Here is a 26438-nt window from a genome sequence, read left to right as displayed (position 1 = left end):
TTTCTATTGTTCGTTGCCTTAAAAAAAAATTGAGCTTTTATACAGCGCAATATCCACTGAAGTGCTCTAAGCGCTTTACAAGGGGTCCCTGGCCAACAGCAACATTTAACATTTAGGACGGGACATGACACCCGTTAGGCGAAATTACAATTTTTCTTCGGGCAGAGACAACGCTGTTAACGACCAGGTACTCATTTTACACCTGAGTGCAGTGAGAGAATGTGAGTAAAGAGCCTTCTCCAAGGACTCAACTATGCGCCAAACGAGGCTCGAACTCAGGACCTTCCGATCTGCAAGCGAGTGCCATACCACTGGACAACATAGCCTTGATTACTCCTTCCTTGTATCCATTCCAGATAGGTTATAGAAAGTATTAATTCAAAATAAAAGATATTCTTTATCAACAAAAGTCTTCCTGGCCATACCTGGACGTTTCCTGCCTGAAGGTTTTGCAATTCTGACAAAGCAGTTCTCACGTGGACTTCTTCTTTATCTCTGCTACCTTTTCTGCCTCGTGGCTTGGGGGAGGATAGACTGGGCGTTTGGTTTTCAGGATAAAACACATCCTCATTGACCTGTTGTTGTTGATGCTGGGATCTGCCAGATGGTCTGGTAGGTGCAGGCGGAAGGGATGGTGGATTGCCATCGTCTAGAGCTCCAATCATGGCAAGAACACTCCGGTGCTGGACCAATGGAATATTAGATGATTATTATTATTATTATTATTATTATTATTATTATTATTATTATTATTATTATTATTATTATTATTACTATATTTATTTTTATTTATATTATTATTATTATTATTATTATTATTATTATTATTATTATTATTTATTATTATTATTATTATTATTATTATTATTATTATACTATTTTATATTATTATTCTTATTCTTATTCTTATTATTATTATTATTATTATTATTATTATTATATTATTATTATTATTATTATTATTATTATTATTATTATTATTATTATTTTTATGTTTATTTTCTTCTTCTTTCTTCTTCTTCTTCTTCTTCTTCTTCTTCTTCTTTTATTATTATTATTATTATTATTATTATTATTATTATTATTATTATTATTATTATATATATTATTAATAATAATAATAATAATAATAATAATAATAATAATAATATAATAATAATAATAATAATAATAATAATAATAATAATAATAATAATAATAATAATAATAATACAACTGCAACAACTACAACAACAACAACTACTACTACTACTACTATACTACTACTACTACTACTACTACTACTACACTACTACTACTACTACTACTACTACTACTACTACTACTACTACTACTACTACTACTACTACTACTACTACTACTACTACACTACTATACACACTACTACTACTACTACTACTACTACTATAATAATAATAATAATAATAATAATAATAATAATAATAATAATAATAATAATAATAATAATAATAATAATAATAATAATAACAATAATAATAATAAGAATAATAATACTACAACCACCACTACTACTACTACTACTACTACTACTACTACTACTACTACTACTACTACTACTACTACTACTACTACTACTACTACTACTACTACTACTACTACTACTAACTACTACTACTACTACTACTACTACTACTACTACTACTACTACTACTACTACTACTACTAATAATAATAATAATAATAATAATAATAATAATAATAATAATAATAATAATAATATAATAATAATAATAATAATAATAATAATAATAATAATAATAATAATAATAATAATAATAATAATAATAATAATAATGATAATAATAATAATAATGGTGATGATGATGATGATGATGATGATGATGATGATGATGATGATGATGATGATGATGATGATGAGACCATAAACTAACTTCCATGATCCTTCTCAATTCATCCCTGATGATTCCTTGCAGTTGACCAGCAATCCCATCTCCGTCATTGGCTGGACGAGGAACAGCCTTGGAATGTGATTGGCTGTGGCTGTTGTCTTTGCTAATGCTGGGGGGTGGGGGTGAAAGGCTTGGGGTCCGAGGCTCTGCAAGCAAAAAAGTAAAAATGTTCACGTTAAAGATAATGTTTATTTATTCGTAGTCATCAATGATGGGAAATAATGAAATGCAAATGTTCGTAAAATGTTTTTTTCTTCTTCTGAACTTTGCATTCATTTTTTAACTGAATGCTAGGATGCCAGAACCTGTGGTCTGTAAAAAAAAATAAATGTATAAAACGCGATGTAACAGCATTCACAATGAACAAAATACAATCAGAAAAAGTTCTGACTCAGAATTGTTCTGTGGTTGGTATTTTGTTCTTTTTTGAAGCTGTTATTTTCATTTAAAGGTATGCATAGTGTTTGATAACACGTTAGAAAAATAGAATATCAACTCTTATGATGTGGTAATAATTTTGTTGAGATTTCTGAGCCCTATGATCTTAAATTTCACACTAGTTAATAATAAATGGAACTAACCCTATATCTAATTAAAGATTTTTTAAAAAGATCTATAAATTGATGCAGTGTATGTTAATATATTTTGATTTATGTGAGAGATTAGTAGACAGTTTGAATTTGAAAGGAATGTTTATGTAGTCAGTGGTACTGGACGGTGGTACTGTCCACACAGTTTTACGGAATTCATGTTGGATGGTGGGACTGCCCAAACCTATAATAAATAGGAGTTAAATAAAAGCAAAATAATGACAAACGCAGGTGCTCCCTGTTGCTTACTTTCTTTTCCTCTTGCTTCCTTCAAGGGAGTGCTTGTTTCCTTGGGCACCGGTGCCATTTGATTTCCACGTTCGGGGGATTCATCCTTGGGATAAATGACTTTATTGAGTGCAGAGTTCTCCTTGGACGTGGGGCTGTTTCTATGAAAAGAAAAAAGAAGTAAAAATTTTTAATTTAAAAAAATAATAATTGAGCAATATCCACTAACATGCTCAAAGCGCTTTACAGAGGGCCCTGGTCAACAGTAACACTTAACATGTAGGATGGGACATGATGCCTGTTAGGCGATGTTACAATTTTTTCGGACAGAAACAACCCTGTTGACGGCCAGGTACTCATTTTACACTTGAGTACGATAAGAGAATTCACCGAGCGAGGCTCGAACCCAGCACATAGCTGCACATAGCCATTTGGCCCATGGAGCCGGTTTATCTAACTTTCTATGGTGTGAAATGAACAATAGCAGTTATTTGCCACATCTAAATAGGATGCAAGCAAGTTTATCGAAAAGTACTTTCCAGAAGATCTAACAGACCCAGTTAGCCAATCACTGCTGAGTGGACAGTGGGGTCTGGGTCTGATAAAAAACCTCAACTTCACCCTAAGTCGATCTCGGTCCCTTTGTGTATGAAACGAGTGCTCTACCAATTGAACTATTGGGATATTCAACACATGTTGTAACTAAAATAATAAATAATAATTTACCCTCTGAGTGCATTTAGAGTATTTTTCAAATCCCCGTCCAACTCATCAGAGGCCAGGGAGCTGACACCAATAGAGCTGCTATCCTCAGGTCTGGTGGAAAGAATGTAAAACGATGAAAGATGATTCGATGAAAATCTGACCCGTCAAAAAAGGATCAGTGTTAATTTTGTTATTTTTAAATGACATAAATAAACATTTATTGAAAGTACTGATATGTGTATGGAGAATAATGGAATAATCATTACTATTATTATTATTATTATTATTATTATTATTATTATTATTATTATTATTATTATTATTATTATTATTATTATTATATTATCATTATTATTATTATTATTATCATTACTATTATTATCATCATCATCATTATTATTATTTATTATTATTATTATTATTATTATTATTTTATTATTATTATTATTATTATTATTATTATTTATTATCATTATAATTATTATTATTACTATAATTATTATCATCATCATCATCATCATCATCATCATCATCATCATCATCATTATTATCATCATAATCATCATCATCATCATCATCATCATCATCATCATCATCATCATCATCATATATTATTATTATTATTATTATTATTATTATTATTATTATTATTATTATTATTATCATTATTATTATTACTATTATTATTATTATTATTATTATTATTATTATTATTATTATTATTATTATTATTATTATCCAGCTCGAAATATTGGCTTTGAAAGATTTTGTTTGAAGTTTTAGAATAAAGAAAAAACGTAGCTACCCATCTAAGACTTGTGTGTACGCATCAATGATCTGATTCTGCTCCAGAGAGGATGCAACCAGGGACTGCCTTAGGGCTTCCTGGACATGGCTGTCTGTTTTATCAGCTGGGGACGAATGTCTGGATCCGACGACCTGTTGCGGGGTGGGTGGAGTCACAGAACGTCTACCGGGATGGGAGTACAAGAACTTCTCACCTGGATATCGCGGTGGTGTTTGAGATCTCGTCATCCTATTTAATTGACAAAAAAAAAAAATTATTAATAAATTAAGAAAAAAATAGGGATTAATTAAAAAAAAGGCTCTTTACTCACATTCTCTCACCGTACTCAGGTGTAAAATGAGTACCTGGTCATCAACAGCATTGTCTCTGTCCGAAAAAATTGTAATATCACCTAACAGGCGTCATGTCCTGTCCTTAATGTTAAGTGTTGCTGTTGGCCAGGGACCCCTTGTAAAGCGCTTTGAGCATGTTTAGTGGATATTGCGCTATATAAAAGCTCAATTTAAAAAACAAAAAATAAAAAAGATAGAAGAGTAAGACATAACCATTCATGCCAGAATTTACTTCATTGAGTGAAAAAATATAAAGTACAAACAATCTTAGAGTTAAAATTAAAAGAAAAACTTTCTCATAAAACAAAAAAAAACAAAAGTCAAACAAACAATCAAACACATTTAAAAAAAAAAAAAAACAGAGAACTGTGCAGCTATTTGGTCTTGTGGTATGACAATCATTTTCGAGTGCATAGCTGAGTCCTTGGAAAAGGCTCTTTATTCACATTCTCTAACCATACTAAGATGTAAAATGAGAACCTGGCCGTTTACAGTATTGTCTCTGTCAGAAAAAAATTGTAAAATCGCCTAACTGATATGTCACGTCCTACATATTACGTGTTGCTGTTGGCCAGAAAAAGTGATTTATACAGCACTTTGAGCATGTTTAGTGAATATTGCGCTATATACAAGCTCATGTAAATAACTTCTAAATGTCCCAGGTGAACATTTACAGCAATTTTTATAATGTTGTCAACTTTTTCCTTTTTAAAAAAGAAAAAAACCAAAAAACTCTAAAGAAATGCACACAAAAAAAAAAAATAAATAAAATACATAAACAAATTCATTTATGAAAAAGTTAAAAATGTTAAATGTCAACTTCATTGATATCAAGTCCTACCTATTTGGACTCGGGGTCTGCTTCCTGGCAGGACTTCTGCTTAACCTTCGACCTCTGCGGCCTCCACTCGACCCCCTGACATAGCGGTCCTCTCTGTTTTGTCTGTATTTATTTTCCAAAAGCCACAGGGACAGAATGATCAGCTGAGCAGGAATCTGGATCTTCATTTTCGGCTGAATTATGGAAAATGAAAGAAAAAAAAAATCATAATAAAAACACACTTTTTTTCATGATATGCTCAAATTAGGGAAGATATATTTGACAACAAAATAACTTCTTTTTACTTCAAAACAGCGCATATCAAGCAGAAGGATTACAAATATCTTCAATGTTCAAATAAATTACAAAAACAGTGAGAAAAATTCACAGGTAAAAATAAAGTCAAGAACCAGAAATATTGAATGGAATGATTTTAAGAGGTTGACATTCAAGCAAGTGGTGTGTTACTGTTTGTTTTGTATTTTGTTTTTAAGGGTTTTATGTCGCTTGCAACCCATTAAGGTCATATCAGCGCCAGCAAAAAGGAAGAAAATGGGATAGTAAAAAGTTCTAGAATTACAATTAAAGCACCCAAGAAAAGGTAAGACAACGGGGAGTTGGTTCAAATAGGGAACAGATGTAGATTCCAAGAGCATACCATCAATATACTTAGTTTGAGATCACCTACAAGTCTCATCCAGACACAACCACAGGCCCCTACTAAGAGGAATACATTCAAATGTTTACAAAACATAAAATATGTAAACAAAATATAATAGTCATACCCGAGAGATGATTTAAAGGAAAAAAATATCATCTTCCAAAACGAACTATACATTTGACTGTTTCCCTCTCAGCAAAGGCATCCGACCAGGGCCTGGACAAAACTAAATAATCTCATTCCAAGACCAAGACAGAAAGCAAGTTGGAAAACAGATATAGGGGGGTAGAAGACACAGTAAGAACCCCCCTGCTCACTATGGGAGGTCAGGAACCCCACCCAGGTGTTACTGTTTCATTGGGGTGTTGACATAAGGGGCAGGAAGGGGATGTCTCTTTTGTAATTCAAGACCTGAGATGCACATTCCTCCCCCAAATCCAAGCATCAGTAACACACTGTATAGTCACCTGGAACAACTACAAAAGACATCTAACTTCTACGTGATGGCACAAGAACAAAAGGCTAGAGCTCAGGTGGTCGCTGGTTCGGATAAGTAAGTAAGTAAGTAAGAACGGAATGACTAAAAACAAGAGGTGGGGCGAAAATTTAAACTTCTATACAAGCATCAGTTTATGTTAGCTCAAATAATATATAATGTATATGTGAGGATAATGAAACATTGGCTTTAAGACGACATCAGATATTTCTTAATTGAACTTTTATAAAGCGCAATATCCACTAAACATGCTCAAGGCGCTTTACAAGGGGCCCCTGGCCAACAGCAATACTTAACGTGTAGGACAAGACATGACGCCTGCTAGGCGATATTGCATTTAGTTTTTTCTGACAGAGACAAAGCTGTTTAAGGCCAGGTACTCGTTTTACACCTGAGTGAAGTGAGAGAATGTGAGTAAAGAGCCTTTTTCCAGGACTCAACTAGGCTCGAACCCAGGACCTTCCGATCCGAAAGTGAGTGTCATACCACAGACCACATAGCCGCACATATTATAAGTCTGAGTCTTACCGCGATGTCCAATATTTCTTCCTGAGAGCCTATACCAAGGGAATGACTTTTGTTTCCCCAGACTTCGAGCCACTCAATCAGTTGCTGCAGGGCTGTGTACTTCTTTCCAAAATTCACCACCAGAGACCAGGAAGTCTTCTCTTGTTCAGCAGCTCCCTGGACAGTGTACAGCGAATCTTCTGACTGGGCAAACCGAGATGCCATACCGGTGATGTTCTTATTCTGGGATGAAGGACCTTGACCTTCGAACTGGGAAAGGTCACTGATGTCATCGATTGCATTTAAGCCTGATTCACTTTCATATCTGTGAAATTGAAAATAAAATATGTTATAGTGAATGACATAATCAGTCAGAATGGTGAAAAGGTTGGAACTGAGATATTGCCAAGTTTAGTTAGAAGGTCAATTTTGATCAAAAATGAGTCATAAATGATTAAATCAACCCTTTTTGTACATCTTCGGGAAATATCAAAGCTTAACTTCACTTCTAAGTATTTTTTACAGCTAGTCAACATGAAAAAGTATGAAATTTGAGAAGAGTTGCTGGATACCTCTCCCATACATCTGACCATAACTTCATGAAAAATCATACGATTTACTTCAAATAAAGATTAAAATTCTCTGGGGAGCCTTTTCTTTCAGAATTTTTTTTTTTTAATGCAAATCAAAAATTTCCACCTTCCGACTGATCATTTCATGTACTGACACATATATTCAAATGCTTATCATAAAAGTTTATGTGTTGTTTAGCAGTACAACTTTACAACAGATATTTGACCCATTGTATCAATGTGGTATCAAAATACAACCCCCCCCCCCCCCATCCCCACCTAAAACAAATATGAGCATTTATAACCACTAAACTTACTCAAAGTGCTTTACAAGCAGTCCCAAGCCAACAAAAACTCTTGACATAAAGAACAAGACATGACGCATGTTTGGTGATGTTACAATTTTTTTTTTCAGAAAAAAAATTATTGAAGGTCAGATACTCATTTTACACCTGAGTATAATTTGAAAATGTAAGTAAAGAATCTTTTCCAAGGACTCAAATATGCGCCCAACAATACCACCACTATGGAGAGAAAGATAAAGGGAGTAAATGTGACTCATAAATAAAGGAACAACACATAAGCGGTGTTTCGACCTTTGGCCTTTTTCAAGTAAACACGAAATATATATATATAAATATATATATTTCGTGTTTACTTGAAAAAAGGCCAAAAACCGAAACATATATATTTCGTGCTTACTTGAAAAAGGCCAAAGTTTCAAACACCTTTTGTTTTGTGTTGTTCCCTTATTTATGAGTCACATTTACTCCTTTTCTCTTTCTCTCCATTTTATTGACTCATTTAGGCACCTCCAGTTTTTCGTAATACCACCACTAACTTCCTTCCAATTGGTGATCAATGACTTGGTGACATTAATAAGTGCCATATATGTACACAGTTTTCTATCTACATTATTTCTTTAACAGCCTATAAGATAATCCTCTGTAAAGCACAATAATAATAATAATAATAATAATAATAATAATAATAATAATAATAATAATAAATAATAATAATAATAATAATAATAATAATAATAATAATAATCTTCACCTCCTGACTGTTGCATGAGACCTCTCAGGAGGCACATCGAACATACTGTAGCCACGGAAGAGCCCAACAGGCCTGTTCTTATTGGCGACTTGGCTTACTTCAACTTCAAGAGGTCTATTTACCCTGCCAGAAGTTCGTCCAGGAACATGTGTATCTCGGCTTTGAATTCCAACAGGCCCACCACGGTCTTGACTATTAGCCCTAGCTAAAGCTTGCTGGGAAGCCCCTGACAAAACAGACAATCCGTGCCGACCAGGTTGGGCTTTCCTCACTCTGTCTACAAAGTAGGTCATCTCTCTGTCCACAATTTCCTTAGCAAATCCCCGCAAGAAAGGTAACGCTGCCGTGCGGTCTTTTCCAGCCATGACGTCATGAACCTTGCTGAAACTAACTGAGATAAATGTGTCCAGAAATTCGACATAGGATAGCTTTGTTTCGAATGGCCTTGAGCCAATGTGAAGTTTGCTGGGTTGTTCATCTTTGTCAGCAAATACATATTCTTCAAATGCTCCAAAGCACTTTGCTTTTTTCTTTAAAACTTTTTCAATCAGCTGTAAATAAAAACAAAAAGTCAGTATTTTTTTCAATAAGCAGAAAACAGACCCAAAAAGCCAATGAATACAATACAAGTAAATCCAAATTTGAGGCTGTGCCAAAAGTCAGTTTTCCTAGGAAATTGAGAAAAACCAATTTTGTTGTTAGTTTTTCAAAATGATTTAGTAATGGAGTAATTTTTGTGGCAAATGCTACACTAGATCTAAAACTTAATTTCCAATTTCTGATCCAATCCGACATAATCTGTTATAAGACAGTGAGCCAGATATATCAAATCCTTACCATACACTGTTTGTGGAAATACACACTCAAGCTTTTTCCCCTTGGACTGGCTCCCAGGAAAGTCACAGATTTACGACCTTCTTCGTCCATGTTTAGGCTGTCCCCTACCGATTTCCCATCAGCTTCAGGAACCAAGATTACACCCTAGAGATATTAAAAAAAAAAAAAATTATTGAAAAAAATTCAAAAGTCCTTTAGAGTGGTGAAAGAGATTTTAATGCGGCTATGTGGTCTATTGGTACAACACTCGCTTTCGGATCTGAAAGTCCTGGGTTCGAGCCTTGCTCAGCGCATAGTTGAGTCCTTGGAAAAGGCTCTTTACTCACATTCTCTCACCATACTTAGGTGTAAAATGAGTACCTGGTCATTAGCAGCATTGTCTCTGTCGAAAAAAAAAAAAGCAATATCGCCTAATAGGTGTTGTGTCTCGTTCTACCTGTTATGTATTGGTGTTGGTCAGGGAACCTTTGTGAAGTGCTTTGAGCACATTTAGTGGATATTGTGCTAAATAAAAATGCTCACATTTAAGTAATCGTTTAAGAAAGAATGGGAAGCATGAATCCCAGTTTTTGGAGAGCCTAGAAATTGGCACAATAGTAAATACTATGATAGACTTGATCCTGGGACTTTGATTGGTGAGCACCAGTGAAGATTGAACCAGAGACCTTGGGAGATCGACACCTTAGGGGATTATACCCAAATAATATTAGTCCTTCAGAGCAGTAAGGCCCATGGAGCTGGAGTTTATCCCAGTTTCTATAGCATGAAATGGACAATAGCAGTTACTTGCTATCCTTTGGATAGGACGCCAGTCTATCGCAAAGGACTTTCCACCAGATCTGATAGACCCAGCTACAAATTTACTGCTGGCTGGACAGAGGGGTTGGAAAAAAAATCTCGACTATACCCGGAATCGATCTCAGTCCCTTTGCGTGTGAAGCGAATGCTCTACCAACTGAGATATCGGGACCCCAATAACCGAATAATGGGAGGTCAATTTTATCAGGGAGGAAATTGAAAGACCCAGGGATGTGGACATTAGTGGGGAATGAACTCGAGAACATGAAATGTAGTCACAAATGTGAACTGACTATAGGACCAATTTATAGTGACAGTTTTAACTATTTTACAGTGTTAAAATTATTCATATAAAGCACAGCTCTGGTTGTGAAACTAATCCTTGTTTATATGTACATCATATTTACATTGTCTTTTTATTTTATTGTGTAAATTATAACACGTCTGTACAAAAAAAATCCTTTTTGGGATGCAATAAAGTATTATTATTTTTATCATTATTATCATTATTATTATTATTATTATTATTATTATTATTATTATTATTATTATTATTATTATTATTATTATTATTATTATTATTATTATCATTATTATTATTATGTGATCACCAGTGAAGAGTGAACCCAGGAATTTCGGGATGTGAACACCAGTGGGGAATAAGGTGGGGGCTGTTAGATAACTTTTTAACTTGAACTTGTACATAGTGCATTATCCACTGAAAGTGCTCAAAGCGCTTTACAAGGAGTCCCTGCCCAACAGCAACACTTAACATTTGGACGTGACATGACGCCTGTTAGGTGATATAACAACAACAAAAAATCTCAAATTCACCTGGGAATCGATCTCAGCCCTATTGCATATGAAGCGAGTGCTCTATCAACTGAGTTATCAGAATGGCATGATGAGTACCAAAACAAAACAAAATAACTCTTGATTTATCCCACCTGCCAAGAGGCTAGCATCCTCTCCATTCTCTCCTGTACTTCAGGGTGTAAATTTTCAACATCGTAGAGATGCTCTGCCAGAATATCGGCCGTATCTTCCGTATAGGGCAACTCCAGTAAGAGGGACAACACAACCTGATGGAAAATAAATAAATGATAAAGCATGTGACTTCAAGGTCAAGGTCCAAAACTTGAGGGATAAAATCAAATAGAATAGAATAGAATAGAAGAATTTTATTTGACTATTGTTATTTATTTCATCTAAATTCAAGCAGCAACAGTTGTATTACATCATTTTTCCCCCTATAACTTACATAAATTTTGTCCCGACGTGCCTAAAGTAACATTTTAAAATAGTAGAATTTTAAGTTAATCTTTATCTGCAAATCAAGACAAAAAAAATCTTTATTAGCAAAAAATGCAAGGTTATATAAAAGCTCATTTAACATTTTTTTTTTCTTTTAACAGTAAATAAATAAACATTTTCTCTTCCTATGTCTTACCTTGTAAATGTTTGATTCATCAGACAGGAATCTACTGAATGCAATGAGATGGACAGCCCACTGGAGAGTTGAGAAGCATTCACGCAACCACTGTTCACCATTTTCAACATCCAGTCCCTATGGAAACAAGATGAAGCTTAAACTATTTCATCAATACATTTTGTGATTAAAAAAATTGTTTGATGGTTATTTAAATTTTCTTTTTAAAGTATCACCTGGCTTATGTTGAATGCAAAATTATGCAACCCTATATCATTATATCTCCTTCTAGAACTTTAAGATCTAGTGATAGTCTCCCAATAACTCCCCCCCCCCCTCCCCACCCCGGAAAAAAATGGCTTCAAAATATTTTCTGATAAGTCTTTTCCTCATGCTGTCCCCTTTATTTTTGGAACTCTTCAAATTTTTAAAAGAAAATTCAGTACAGAAGCGACTGTTAAAATAAAAATTAAGACCTGTTCTTTTAGAAAATATTTGATCGACTAAAACTGGTTTATTTTTTCTTTGTACAAATGTTTTTTTTTGAATGACATGTAATTATGGCATTGATGTTGTATAGAACAGGCGTCTAAAGCTGTTTCTATAGGCATGACATAAATGATTTACATTGTTATAAGATAACCCTATATGACATTTAATTTCATTCAGTATTTAATGTTTTAGGAAGTGTTTTGGCTTAATGTGATTTTAAATTATTAATATTATAAGACAGAAAACAAATACTCACCAGATTTAAAAACTTCTCCCTGGATCTGAGACTCATGGATAACTTATCCCTTGCATGGAGCAGCCAGACGAGAGAGCAAAGGTCACGGAAACAAGCCTGTACACTAATGACTGACTCGTCGTCTGGTGCATCGAAAAAGTCAGAGTCCAAATGGAGATACTGGTACAACACATCAGGCAGATCCAAGCATGGGGGCTCTGTCGTGGCCTGAAATTGTACAGAAGTGATCATCGGTAACTGAATTCAAAGTGATACAAAGCTGCTAGAAGCTTTGGACTGTAAAGAGTAATTAACAAAAATGAATAAAACAACATACAAAAAGAACAAAATACCAAACACGGAATGTTTCGGGCTCAAAACCCTTTTTAAGCCAACAGCAAAAAAAAACCCAAAAAAAAACAAACAATGGAAATGTTAATGAGCTTTATACCTTGAATTGAGTGGCCTTTCTTTGGACACCATTAAGAGTCTGGACATACCAAGTGACCACGGGGATGGAGAGATGAGTGGCATTCATCACACAGATCAACAATTGGATGATGGACGATGCCTTCTCCCTCAATTTCATTTCCTCGTCAGCCTCCAAGGAGTAGCGTAACTAGAAATGAATGAACACATGATTAATCCTTAACCTTTGTAGAAGTAGGATGGGTTAAATTTTACTTAATGAATATTCAATTCAATGATCTCAATTCAATTTCTTATCTAATTTTTACCGGTTGCAAAAATACCTTTTATTATCTTTTTAAAATTTTGTATTAGATTGCTTTAATTTCTCAATTGCTAATTCTCATTCTGTCATAAAATGAAAAGTTAAAAGGTTTTAAAAATATAATTTTCCAAAACACTCAACAATTGTGGTTTCATTTGCTTCATTTACTCATAAAGGCTATCTTTATAATAAGAACCTCAAAATGTAAAGGTAGTGAGAACTGATCATCATGTATTTATAACCATAAATATTCTATGTATGTATGAGGATCAAAAATATTGTTGTATGTAATGAACGTGATGCCACAGGACAGTCATTTCAATATTACTCTTACACAAAATTCTAAGAATAAATAGCAATTTGTAACATTACGTTTTATTCCAGCAAGTTCCAACTTTCCAAGATGATGACAATGTTATGAGAGAGTAGTGAGGATACACATGATAATTAATTTTTTAAAATTTTGAGCAAATGTAAGATTAAAACCTGCTATTCAAAGAGTCAGAAAAATAGACTTATTGAATTACTGTCTATCAATTTATTCCTCAAGCTAAAAGCTTAAACACACTTCAGAAATACCTTATCTGTCTTTGACAGCTGAGGACAGTAACAAGGCGGAGCCGGCAGATAAAAATCCTTGGTGACAAGGGGAGGGAACTGTTTGACCACAGATTTGAGGCGGGTGATAAGAGCCTGCATAAGCCACGCCCCTATTTCGACAAAGCCCATCACGCCAGCCAATGAAATGTCTTCAAGGACGCCAGCCAGATGAGTCAGGTCAGAGCTGCTTCCATTCAAGTCAATGTCTGTAAAAAATATATATATAACAATAACCATTTACAATAATTTGTATATGAGCCAAGGTCAAAAGGTGCCCGCCTGATACCAGTGTTAAGAAAATTTGATTTTTACTTAATTATGGGCTGTTTTCATTGGGTTAATGCTTGTAATCAATTGATAATATGAAGAAGAGATAAAATGAGATAGCTCAACATACTCTGTTCAACAGAACATGAAATAAACAACTTGAAAGTCAAATTTGAATGCTGTTTGGCATGTGCTTAAAACGAGGTCAACGCATCACCTTTTTAGAAATCATGTAGAAATTAAATGTGATGTTTTAGCTCACGTGATTGAAATTTGACTAATAGTATAAAGTCAAAATTTACTTTTAAACACAATTGCAGGATATTACATATCTGATTAAGTTTCAAATAGAGTTCTTAAAAAGTTGGTGTTGCTTGTGACCTTTGGTGTCATCAAACACAGCACAATACTAAGACTCGACACGAAACTTTAAAGCTCATGTTTAATGTTTATAAAATGTTTTATTATGAGAAAAAAGCATAGATTTACTATCTGAATTCAAATCTTGGAGTAAATGTATACCGTTTGCCGATATTGAGGTTTATTGGTTTTGGTGTCATTTGTCACAAGCAACACGGCATGCGTGAACACGTGGAAGTTTGTTTCGTTAAATGGCGATTCGCAATTTTGATCCACCCTTCTAACCAGTCTTTGAAGTGCAGCACTTTCATTTGCCTTTCCAGCGTGGCTCCAGGCAGAAAAGGTAAGTTGAACTTTGGTGTCATCGCTATTTTACATTGTCACAAGCAACACTTGATATTGGATATTACAAAGTGCCACCAAAAAAAATTGTTTTCAGCTGTTATTCTATTTACAAATATGATATTATGACATCTCACATAAGACTGTGATTTTGACACAGTTAATTATTTCCTTGTACTTCTAATTTTTTATGTTTCAGGGTTGTATCAATCAAGAAAAAGACAAAACTCAAGCTTTTGACGAATTCAGATAAAAGAAGGGTTGTCAAGAAATTTGATTTGATTTACTATTAACACACTAAATTACTACAAACTAGCAGATTTGAGCAGTAGGGCGGATGTTACGGTATGGTTACATGAATTCATTACCATGGCTGATATTTATCTAGTGTTTGTATGACTTCTGGTACTTTTTGTGACCATTGGTGTCATTGGTTAAAATGTCACAGGTGACACTTAAGTTTGAAGTTTCTAATGTATTTCTGTTTTCATGTTCTTCAAAGCTTGAAATGTCATTGAATTACATTTTAACAGGCTATATTACATGTGTTCAGTTGCTATTCTTGATTTATTGAGGCAAAATTGCGTTCTAGTGCCGATATTGACCAAAGTAATAGCAACAATGGTATTACTAATTTCTAAGTATATTTCCAATTTGAAAGTATTTAGTTTCTTACAATATTATTGAATTTCATTTTAGAGTAGGTTATTGTGCTTTTTTGACTGAAAATAATGATATATTATGGACGAAAGTGTGATTTGGTGTTGCTTGTGACATAAGTAATGGTGTCACCGGTCTTATGTCACAAGTCACATTCAGATGCTCTAATCTCCATGTATATTTCTATTTTTGAAGTCTTTGGTTTCTGAAATATTATTAAATTCCATATTTAACTTTGGTTATTACACTGGTTTGACTGAAATTAATGATATATTGTCGAAATTGCAATTTGGCATTGCTTGTGACATAAGTAATGGTGTCATCGGTCTAATGTCACAAGTGACACAATGTCGCTAAATAAGATATGCTTTGGTCACATTATTTCCCAACATTTTATTCCAAAAGTTTCTGAACATAGCTGGTAATAAGCATATGCAATATTGTTGTTGTTGTTAATGCACAAACATTTTTATGAAATAATATATTTGCATTCTATGTTGCTTGTGACCGATGACACCAAAAAGCAACATTTTCTCCAATAGTTGGTAATATTATTGTACTATGATTGTTGTTGATTGTGTCTTTTTGTCTATAACTTACTAAATAAAGTTTGATACTCAACAAAAATCATTTGGTTATTGAGTTTTTTGTCTCATTTTGGTGTCACCGGTCACAGGTGACACCAGCAACCTATAGGTATTGTTGACGATATTATGCTGCGTTAGACCTTAAAGTTATCTAAAGGGCCTTTGATTCATGAAGTACAGGGTTTTTGCTACACATATAGAAACATGAATGGACTATTATGTCACTTTTATTTTGAGAAAAAAAATTGGCACCTTTTGACCTTGGCTCATATGATGTATTAAAAAATCCCCCCCCCCCCCTTCCTCTCCCCCTATCTTATGCTATATTTATAATATAGTTTTGATCTTGGTTTACATTTCATCTCATTACTTTATCTCATTGTCACTCTCTCTCTCTCTCTCTCTCTCTCTCTCTCTCTCTCTCTCTCTCTCTCTCTCTCTCTCTCTCTCTCGAACTGATTTGAGTCCCAAGGAAAAGTAGATTATGTTTTAGAACCTGCCTGTCCTTCTCTCTCTCTCTCTCTCTCTCTCTCTCTCTCTCTCTCTCTCTCTCTCTCTCTCTCCATTCCCCCCCCCCTCTCTCTCTCTCTCTCTCTCTCCTTCCCTTGCACTTGCGCGCATAAACACACACACACAAACACACATATTTTTACCTATAATGTTTTAACTATAATTCCAATGTAATATACCTTATTTCCTTTTTTTTGTTTACCTGAAGAAGGCCAAAGGCAGAAACGTCGTTTACTTTGTTTTGTATCTTTTATATTTTTACTAAACTATTGAACAATTCTGTGCTCTTAAGGAAAAAGACAGTATATGGCTACATATTACAAGGAAACATACTGTCTTTTTCCTAAAGACAACATTGCTATTGATATTACTAAGAATTGCCATGAACAATAACTAAGATAAATGATTTCTACGAGAGACAGCATTGCAACATTGAGTAAACCTATCACATAGTTCAAATCATAATACCATTTTGTTTTTTCTAAATCTGAATGTTCATGAAAAAATCTGTACCAGCCTAAAATTGAATGTTGCCATCATTTTGTTTTTCTCTTTTACACAAATAAGGACTAACCTCCTCCCCCCCCCCCCCCCCCCCCCTTACTTCCAAATAATAAACAAAAAACAAAAACAAAAAAAAACAAAACAAAACAAAAATTTTTTTTAAACCCACACACACAAAGAGAAAACTATTTTTTAAAAATATATGATAAATGATGAATATAGAAAGCAGTGTGGGCTGCCTGAAGCCTGGCATCGTGAGAATACTAACAAAAGAATGAAAATAGAGAGGCTTCAGATGGAAACAATACATAATGCTCCCATCTAAAGCCTCTCTAATATCATTCTTTCGTTGGTTATGATGAATATACATCAATTCACTTGCATATAAATGACATCAAGGATTATTATAAAATATCTTGCAAACAGCTTTGGATCACGTTTAAGTATGTAATAAAACTAGCTCTGGATACAAATATGTCCTTTATAATAGAATATAACATTACCGTCTTTGATAAGTCTATCAAGCTTCCGTTTCATGATGGCCTCGGGGGTCAGCCAGTCAGACAGTGACAGGGGTTTCTTTTGCCTATAGGTAAATTGTTTACAGAATAATAACAACAACAATAATAATAATAATAATAATAATAATAATAATAATAATAATATAATAATAATAATAATAATAATAAATAATAATAATAACCCAGGCGCCAGTCGCAGTGCAGTGCTGCAAAGTGAGCTAGGGCAAGGTGACATGCTCAATCAAGACCACGCAATAATAATAATAATAAAAATAATAATAATAATAAATAAATAATAAATTTCCTTTATTCATCCCTAAGGGGAAATTTGTCTTTAGGGTCTATTCCAAGGGAAGACTGGAATAAGGTGACTTGCTCAATCAAGACCACGCAACGAGGCGGGTAGTCGAACTCGGTCCCATACCGCTGAGACACGCTGTCCCAATAATCACTAAGGTGAATAGGTAATAAAAGGATATAAAGTGATGACCAAGTAATGGTACATTGATACTATTCACTGTTTATATTTTTACCAAATTGAAGATCCAATCTATGTAAATATCATTTTAAAAAACTAAAAATTGAGCTTTTATATAGAGCAATATCCATTAAACGTGCTCAAAGTGCTTTACAAAGGGTCCCTGTCGAACAGCAACATTTAACATTTAGGACAAGAACCCAGGAGCTTCCGATCCAAAAGCGAGTGTCATACCACAACACCACATAGCCACAAATACTAATTCTTATTGTTTAATGTATCCTTAAAATTGAAAATTGATTGTTTACAACATATTGACAAGGATCCCGATAGCTCAGTTGGTATACCACTCACTTCACAAGCAAAGGGCTGAGATCAATTCCTGGGTGAAGTCAAAGATTTTTTTTCTGAACACCCCCCCCCCCCCCCCCCCCCCCAGCCTCTTTCCATTTCCAGCAGAGATTGGAGAGCTGGGCCTGATAAATCTGGTGAAAAGTACTTTGCAATAGACTAGTGTCATATCCAAAGGGTAGTAAGTAATTTGCTTTAGCCCCTTTTTATACTATAGACACTTGGATAAACTCCGGCTCTATGGGCCAAATGGCATTGAAAGACCACATACAACTTATCAATTTCCAATAAAAATAAGAGACTAAGCATTTTCATCTGTAAATTTTAAAAACATAATAATTCAAGATAAAAAAAAAGAAAAAAAAAAAAGAAACCATTTATTTCAAGAGACAATTGAAATCTATTGAGGCTAGTATAATCGGTTTGGAAGTAAAAGGTTAGCATCAAAGAAAAAAATCTTTAAAATGACAATAAAACAGATGTATGTATAAACTCTTAGGGGCGTGTTATAATAATAATAACAATAAATCTTTATTGTCCTCAAAAAAGGGGCACTTGTCATTTGGTTACACATTTATAACAATACAATATTGACATAGAAACACTCACACAGATGCACACTAGTAACATCATAGTCATTGAGAAAACGGCATCAACAACAACAACATCATCATCACCATCATCTTATATATAAGAAAATAATGATCTTTACCCGATGTAAAGAGGAGCAGCCAGTTTCTTGTGCAATGTGTGAGACACGGAAAGCTGGTAAGCAGCCTTCCAATCCCCCATTCGGTCAGCAAACCAAGTGGCCTCGCACACCAGACCACTCAGTAACAGATACTCCAGCGTCCTTTCCACTGTCCAGATGGTGCCCAGTTTCTGGTGGCGAATGATTGCAGCCAAATCTTCATGATACTTTGGGATAATGCGGCTGTCTGAGAAAATTGGATTTGAACAAAACAAAATGAAATAGATACAAAAAAATAAATGTAAAAATTAAAAAATAGAGCTTTTATATAGCGCAATATCCACTAAATGTGCTCAAAGCGCTTTACAAGGGGTCCCTGGCCAACAGCAACATTTAACATTTAGGATGGGACAACGCCTGATAGGCGATGTTACAATTTTTTCGGACAGAGACAACGCTGTTAACAGCCAGGTACTCATTTTACACCTGAGTACAGTGAGAGAATGTGAGTAAAGAGCCTTCTCCAAGGACTCAACTATGTGCTAAGTGAAGCTCAAACCCAGGACCTTCCGATCCGAAAGCGAGTGTCATACCACTAGACCACATAGCTGCAATAAATATAGGTTTGTATTATTGTGCAACTTGATAGAAAATCCCAATCAATGCAATTAAATCAATTTTTTTTTTTTAATCCTGTAAGACATACACTGAATCAATTATTTTGACTGTTTATGATGAGTGAAAAAAAAAAGCAAATCAAAGAAGGGGATGCAAAATTATCACTAGAACAGTAACACAATATATGTGAGGTGGATGAACCAAAATGAATATCGCTGATCTGATTAGAAATCAAATAAATTTTGCATCCAACTTAATTTATGAACTTTACCAGTGAGATTGCATAAAAAAAAAAAAAATTAATATGCTATGATGAAAAAAATATTTTAAAAATATCAAAGACAATTTATGACCTTTAGAATTTGCACACACAAAAAAAAAGTCAAACAAATAGACAAATGAATAAAACAAAACAAGACGATAAAAAAAAAGAAGAAAAAAGAAAATAATAAAGAAAGCGTTTTGGAACTGAAATTGATATAAAGGAATAATAACCATTACTAATTTGGAATAAATCAAAAGTTAAACCAAAAGAAATTTTTTAAGTGAAATAATCATTACAGCTAGATATTAATAAATAAAATAAATAAATAAAATTCCTTTTATTCATCCCCAAAGGGAAATTTGTCTTTAGGGTCTATTCCAAAGGAAGACTGGAATAACCCAAGCGTCAGCCGCAGAGCAGCGCCGCAAAGTGAGCTAGGGTGAGATGACTTGCACAAGGCCACACAACGCAGCGGCGGGTGATTGAACTCAGTACCTTTCGGGTAAGAAGCAAAGACGGTACCACGGAGCCACGCTGCCCCCACTAGTTTACACGCTGCTTTAATTTAAGAATAAATTCTTACTGATGATGGAAGTTTCAAAATGAACGGCTGGTAACGGAGTTGGGTTGTGTGGTGGGAAGATGAATAATGTCTGGTTGCTGAAGTAAGCAGCCATGAATCTGGATATAGACTGAACCACTTGGCGGATAGCTCGGTCTCTGATGCATGGCACCATGTCTGGTTCTTGGAATGCCTGGAGAAGAGTGGGGGGAGTGGGAGATTAGGGGAAAGGGGGGGGGGGTATGGTGAGAAAATAAATAAATAAAAATGTAACATTTCTTTAAATTAATAATAATGCCAAAGTCAATTGTTTGGTATTTTTATCATTATTTTTCATTTTTATAAACTTGAAATTAGCTCTCCAAATTGAATGAAATTTATACAAATATAATATTTACGTTGCCTTTTATTGTTTGATAAAGATAAATTTAAGCCTGCTTATTGTTCAATGATGTGCAGTTTATTGTTGTTTTTTTTTTTAATATCAAAGGGGGAAAAAATGTTTAAAAATAAAATTTAAATAAAACTTAATAAGATTATGAATTTTATGGCGAGTATGAAATTCATATGTAAGAGATTAAGTCCCACAAAAAAAAAAAAAAAAAGATACAAAAAGAAAAAAAATCAACTGCTGCCCACAATTTTAATTCTTCAGTGATAGGCATAAAGTAAATTTAGCAGGCCACAGATGTAATTTTTTTAAGATTGAGTACAGCATCCAGTTTTTCCAATGATCATCCATAGAATGGATAGAAAAAGGAATTATAATTAATATAATGTTATATGTTATATATTATATACCTGAGTCCTCAGCGTGTTTGATACAAATGTCATAAGGGATGGTTGCAGGTCAGCTCTATGTGCTTTCAGGTCAGGGTCAATGTCACTATCGATATCAAAACTGGCCTTGACAATCAGATTGTCGATGAAAGAGACGGCAGACGTCAAATCATTCCTCAAGATGTACGTGTACAGTAAGGAATGAAACAGACGGGCTGCATTCTTTGCGCTACCCTTTTCTGAAAATAAGTGTTGTAAACATAAAACATTTCACTCCCTTTTTTTGTGATTGGCTAAAATAGTATTTATTTCACATCAAGTACTTTCATAAATATACTTTGTAACGTATTTCTATTGTAACGTAACGTTTAAAAGCTAATCAGCTTTAGAATACTTGAAATGCGCTTTATACTTTCCATGCACCGATAACATTTTTCTATGTTATATAACCAATCTCTATGCCCTTTCACCATGACATCATAAGATATCCACGAAGGAATATAGATAATTCATGAAACAAAATGTCTGATGCCAACAGGAATCACCCAAGTTGTCCAATAGAGCAAATTTGGGGTTAATAATCTTGCCCAAGAAAAAACCGAAAGCACCTGAAGCAGGGCCCGAACCTGAGACCTTCTGGATCACAGTGCAATGCCTTAACTACTCAGCCACTTCAGCCCCTATATAACCAATATTCATTGTTAATTTGACCATTTACAGTTCATATCGCAATTTCAAATTATTAAATATCTAACAAACTTAAGTATCAGAGTCGAGAATTGTAGTAAAATTTTCTCAAACAACATTCATTTGTTGGGCCCACTTTCATACAATTGAGATTTTCAATTAATAAGTAATATACATAATACGAATGTATATATTAATGTCATTGAAATGATGACTATGTAAATGAATAAATTGTAAAACATAATAAGGGAAAGTTAAAAATTGATTACCACTGGCTTGTCCAAAACACTAGAATATCTCAATATGGCTGTAAGTAACTCAGTCTTATTCAAAGATAATTCAAAAAATTACCTTGATATTTCTGAAGTTGATTCTTCCAAGCATTCATTGCTAACGTATGCTTGCCATCTAAACTCAATTTGTCTCCTGTAAATAAATTGATTGATTAAAAAAAATATAGACAAAATGCTTCAATTTTTTTAATTTTTTATTTGGGGGGGGGGGGGGGGGGTTAAAATGAAAATAGTACTGTAAAGCATATATTGCATTAATTTGAAACAATTTTTTTTTTAATTTAAAAAGACAATGAGAAGGCTTCGGAATGAAATTACATTTTTTTGAAAACTAACTAAGCTGGTACCACCAAAAAAAAATAAACAATTAATAAATAAATATATTTTAAAAATTAAAAAAACTCACAATAAAATAACATTGGAAGACCTCAAAATGAAATACTATAAAACTAAACTAATTACACCCGACCAGGTACACACAAAAAAAAAAAAATTTAATGAGATAATAAGAATGAAAAAAAAAACATAAGGAAAAAAAAACATACCTTGAGCCACCTTTTGAATATTCATCTGAGGCACATTGGCATCCAATTCTAGGAGACATTGCTGTATAGCCGAAAGCAAGGCCTGTCCCTGTCTCAGGTCTGATGTCTCAGCATCATTCTTGGACAAAAACTGGGCAACAGCTTTGTATAACAGTGTCCAAGTAGAGGTCAGTCTGATGATGAAAACAGAATTGGGAATGAGTGCATGGAAGAAAGAGTGAGAGGTAGAGAGAGAGAGAGAGAGAGAGAGAGAGAGAGAGAGAGAGAGAGAGAGAGAGAAGAGAGAGAGAGAGAGAGAGAGAGAGAGAGAGAGAGAGAGAAGAGAGAGAGAGAGAGAGAGAGAGAGAGAGGAGAGAGAGAGAGAGAGAGAGAGAGAGAGAGAGAGAGAGAGAGAGAGAGAGAGAGAGAGAGAGAGAGAGAGAGAGAGAGAGAGAGAGAGAGCGCATTAAGAAGAGAAATATCTGTATGATGTATTTCCTCTTTGCATATTTTATTGTTATAATGTGTATGTGTAACTAAATGACTAATTGCCATATTTATGGTCAATAAAGATTTATTAATATTATTATTATTATTATTATTATTATTATTATTATTATTATTATTATTATCATTATTATTATTATATTATTATTATTATTATTATTATTATTATTATTATTATTATTATTATTATTATTATATTATTATTATTATTATCATTATTATTATTTATTATTCATTATTATTATTATTATTATTATTATTATATTATTATTATTATTATTATTATTATTATTATTTATTATCATCATCATTATCATCTTCAGCAGCAGCATTATTATTATTAAACATGTTAAAGAATTATCTTGATGAATTGTAAGAGAGAAGTAAAATATATATGTGAATAATCATATGGCAATCACCATACAGGTGAAAAGGATCACTAAAACCCGAGCAAGTATTCTTATGAAATATTGTACATGAGACCAGGAAAATGCTAAAGACTCATTACAACTGATACCTCATAAAGATAAAATTGCCAAAAAAAAACAAACAAAAAACAAAAAAAAAACAAGAATAAAAACACATTTCTTTCTTTCATCTTATATTTAACATTTTCATGAATATGCTCTCAAAATATTTCAAACTTATCGGGAAAAAGAAGGAGGAAAGCATTTTAAAAGTATATAAAATTAATACCAAAATCTAGAGCTGCCTAAATGAGTGTCAATAAAATGTATAGTACAATAAAGGGAGTAAAAATGACTTATAATAGATACAAAACAAAGTAAACGACATTTTGTCCGTAAGGTAAACAAGAAAAGGAAATATGTTATATTACATTGTTTACCTGGCCAAGGAACGAAACGCAATTTACTTTGTTTTGTATCTTTTATAAGAGTCATTTTTACTCCCTTTATTTTACTTTACATATAAAATTAATGACTTAAAAAATCTCCACACCTTTTAGCTAATTGTGCGTCATCATGCAACCCTTCCCCTCCTCCAATCTGCATCTGGTAGTCTCCCTCCCCGACAGTAAACCGTGGAGTAAGGCCTTTGTTGAGCAAATTCTTTGGAAGACCCACGTACGTAGTTTGAAGACTCTTTTCAGTAAATTTTAGCAATGTGAAGCATCCCGTCAAAGTTTTCAGTCGTGGATCCGAGTTGACTAGACCGACACTGCCTAGTATGGTCATTAGAGATTTGTGGCAGAGTTGGATCACAGCTGCCAGTAAGTGTCTTTGTTGACAGTCAAATTGTAGTAGGTCTAACAGTTGGCGATACATTGAAATCACCTGCAAAGATAGAATAACAATGTGTGAATTAAGAATGTTGTTATATTTCAACTTCAAGGTTTCAATACGTCTTGTGCTTATTTGAAAACAATAAATTAAAAAATTTTAAGAAAAATAATATGTAATTTCCCAAGTAGCAAGCTGCATGGTTTTGTGCGGAACATCGTGAGAACATTGAGCAAGAATTAATATAACAGCTTAAAAAAAGAAATTAAATCTCATATATCGCTATTATAAAGATGTTATATCTATTTTGAAATTCTCAAAAGATAAATATAAAATTAAGAAATTAAGGAGCAGGCACCAGTGCAAGATAAATATCCAAACAAGTGTGTATGAAAGGTGCTAGACAAAGCACGAAAGAAAGATAAAAGAAAAAAACCATCCCAAAAAATCAGTAATGGTAGCACGTCTGACCGGTAATCAGAAGTTCTGAGGTTCGATCCCCAGTCGAGGTAGACTGATCTTTTGGGATGGTTTTTTTCTTCTATTTTTTTTTCTTGCTTTGTCTGGCACCTTTCATACACACTTGTTCAGATCAAAAGATAAAGTAAATTAATGGTTGCCCTTTATAAATATAAACAATTTTGTTGTAGTATTTTGTTGGGTGTGGACTAAACAAAGCCCATTGATCAAATTTTTATTTTTTAAATTACTGCACTTGTTAATCTTTTGGTATCGAGTTAGAACTGTGCTCTTAGCAACTTGGGGGAGGGCTCTTGAAAAATGATTTTTTCACTTAATTCTATCACTCTATCAGATTTCATTTTCACTTAATTCTCCCACTCTATCAGATTTCAAACAGAGTTGTCTTTGTTCAGAAATAATGTCTGAGTATTTGTCTTAATTACACTGCGTTAAGTTAAATTGTAAAGCACAGTCCTACTGTTATGGTACTTGTAGCATGGTGTATTTAAATTCATAGCTGAGTATAGAAACTAAATAACCACAATAATTATTATCTGCTTTCGCAACCTACCTTAAATAAACTTGCAGTTTGTACAGGTGATGGCTTATTACTCCCACCTAGAGCTTCATCAAGCAAATCTTTGATTTGTGGACAATCTAAGATGAGAGAAAACAACTTGACCATATTGTGCACAGTGTGACTGATTATCTTATCAAAATTTGCCGACCAGAGCTCAGTAGTACTAGCTGCGAGCTTCCAAACATTAAACAAGTTATGTCTTGCTAACTGCAAAGCTTTCATTGTGGAGTTTGGTTCATTCAAAAAAGATCCCTCTGTGACTAAGAGATTATCGGCTTCTCCAAAGATCACTTTCCCAGAGTTTACATTGTGTATAGCACCTGGACGCGCAGCGGAGACACTCTCATCTCCCAAGGCAAAACTAACTTCACTGTCTATCGTGTCGTTCAGGCTTAAAGTTGCCTCTTCAAAAGTGTACTGTGATTGCGTGTTGACTTTAGTGTGAGGGACATTTCTTTGTGCTGATCCATGGGGTGATATCTTGACGCCTTCTAAATCCCCGGCAGGTAGGTTGTAAGCATTGGCCAACGTCAGATCCAGTCTCTGGCTCTCAGCCACTTGCTTCAAATGAGATGAAGACTCAAGAACCAAATCTCGCATGAAAATCATGGGGCTAAATTCACTGGGGAGCTGGGTGATGGTGACCATGTATCCATCGGAGAAAAGAACGATTGGCAATGTAGGATGTGTGCTGACAGAAAATAACTGCCTCAAGGGATCAAGATCAGAATTGATTGATGGATTGAAGTCACTCCTTTCTGACTTTGGTCTGTCTGATCTGAGGAAGAAAATTGAAGAAATGAACAGCCCAGTCAAAA

The 26438-nt window shown here is 33.8% G+C and overlaps 1 protein-coding gene across 2 annotated transcripts in view; it reads right to left on the bottom strand.

Annotated features, from left to right (window-relative positions):
- LOC144962685 (uncharacterized) overlaps positions 1 to 26438 on the bottom strand; it is a 63930-nt gene that overhangs the window by 30870 nt on the left and 6622 nt on the right. For both annotated transcript variants that reach the window (XM_078895823.1, XM_078895824.1), the window contains exons 9-30: positions 25612 to 26398; positions 24298 to 24632; positions 22852 to 23024; positions 22365 to 22439; positions 21348 to 21565; positions 20568 to 20739; positions 19123 to 19348; positions 17564 to 17646; positions 13810 to 14036; positions 12949 to 13116; positions 12519 to 12725; positions 11792 to 11908; positions 11289 to 11423; positions 9544 to 9687; positions 8707 to 9257; positions 7100 to 7403; positions 5436 to 5608; positions 4260 to 4490; positions 3476 to 3565; positions 2771 to 2910; positions 1914 to 2077; positions 426 to 689 (exon numbers count right to left, since the gene is read on the bottom strand). In XM_078895823.1, coding sequence (XP_078751949.1) covers positions 426 to 689; positions 1914 to 2077; positions 2771 to 2910; positions 3476 to 3565; positions 4260 to 4490; positions 5436 to 5608; positions 7100 to 7403; positions 8707 to 9257; positions 9544 to 9687; positions 11289 to 11423; positions 11792 to 11908; positions 12519 to 12725; positions 12949 to 13116; positions 13810 to 14036; positions 17564 to 17646; positions 19123 to 19348; positions 20568 to 20739; positions 21348 to 21565; positions 22365 to 22439; positions 22852 to 23024; positions 24298 to 24632; positions 25612 to 26398 — 4984 coding nt within the window. The remainder of the gene's footprint in view (positions 1 to 425; positions 690 to 1913; positions 2078 to 2770; positions 2911 to 3475; positions 3566 to 4259; positions 4491 to 5435; positions 5609 to 7099; positions 7404 to 8706; positions 9258 to 9543; positions 9688 to 11288; positions 11424 to 11791; positions 11909 to 12518; positions 12726 to 12948; positions 13117 to 13809; positions 14037 to 17563; positions 17647 to 19122; positions 19349 to 20567; positions 20740 to 21347; positions 21566 to 22364; positions 22440 to 22851; positions 23025 to 24297; positions 24633 to 25611; positions 26399 to 26438) is intronic.

Source organism: Berghia stephanieae, chromosome 1 (assembly GCF_034508935.2).
Source record: "Berghia stephanieae isolate SIO BIC M18660-M18661 chromosome 1, UCSD_Bste_1.3, whole genome shotgun sequence".
Classification (NCBI taxonomy): Eukaryota; Metazoa; Mollusca; class Gastropoda; order Nudibranchia; family Aeolidiidae; genus Berghia; species Berghia stephanieae.
This window is presented reverse-complemented; position numbering and strand designations above follow the sequence as displayed.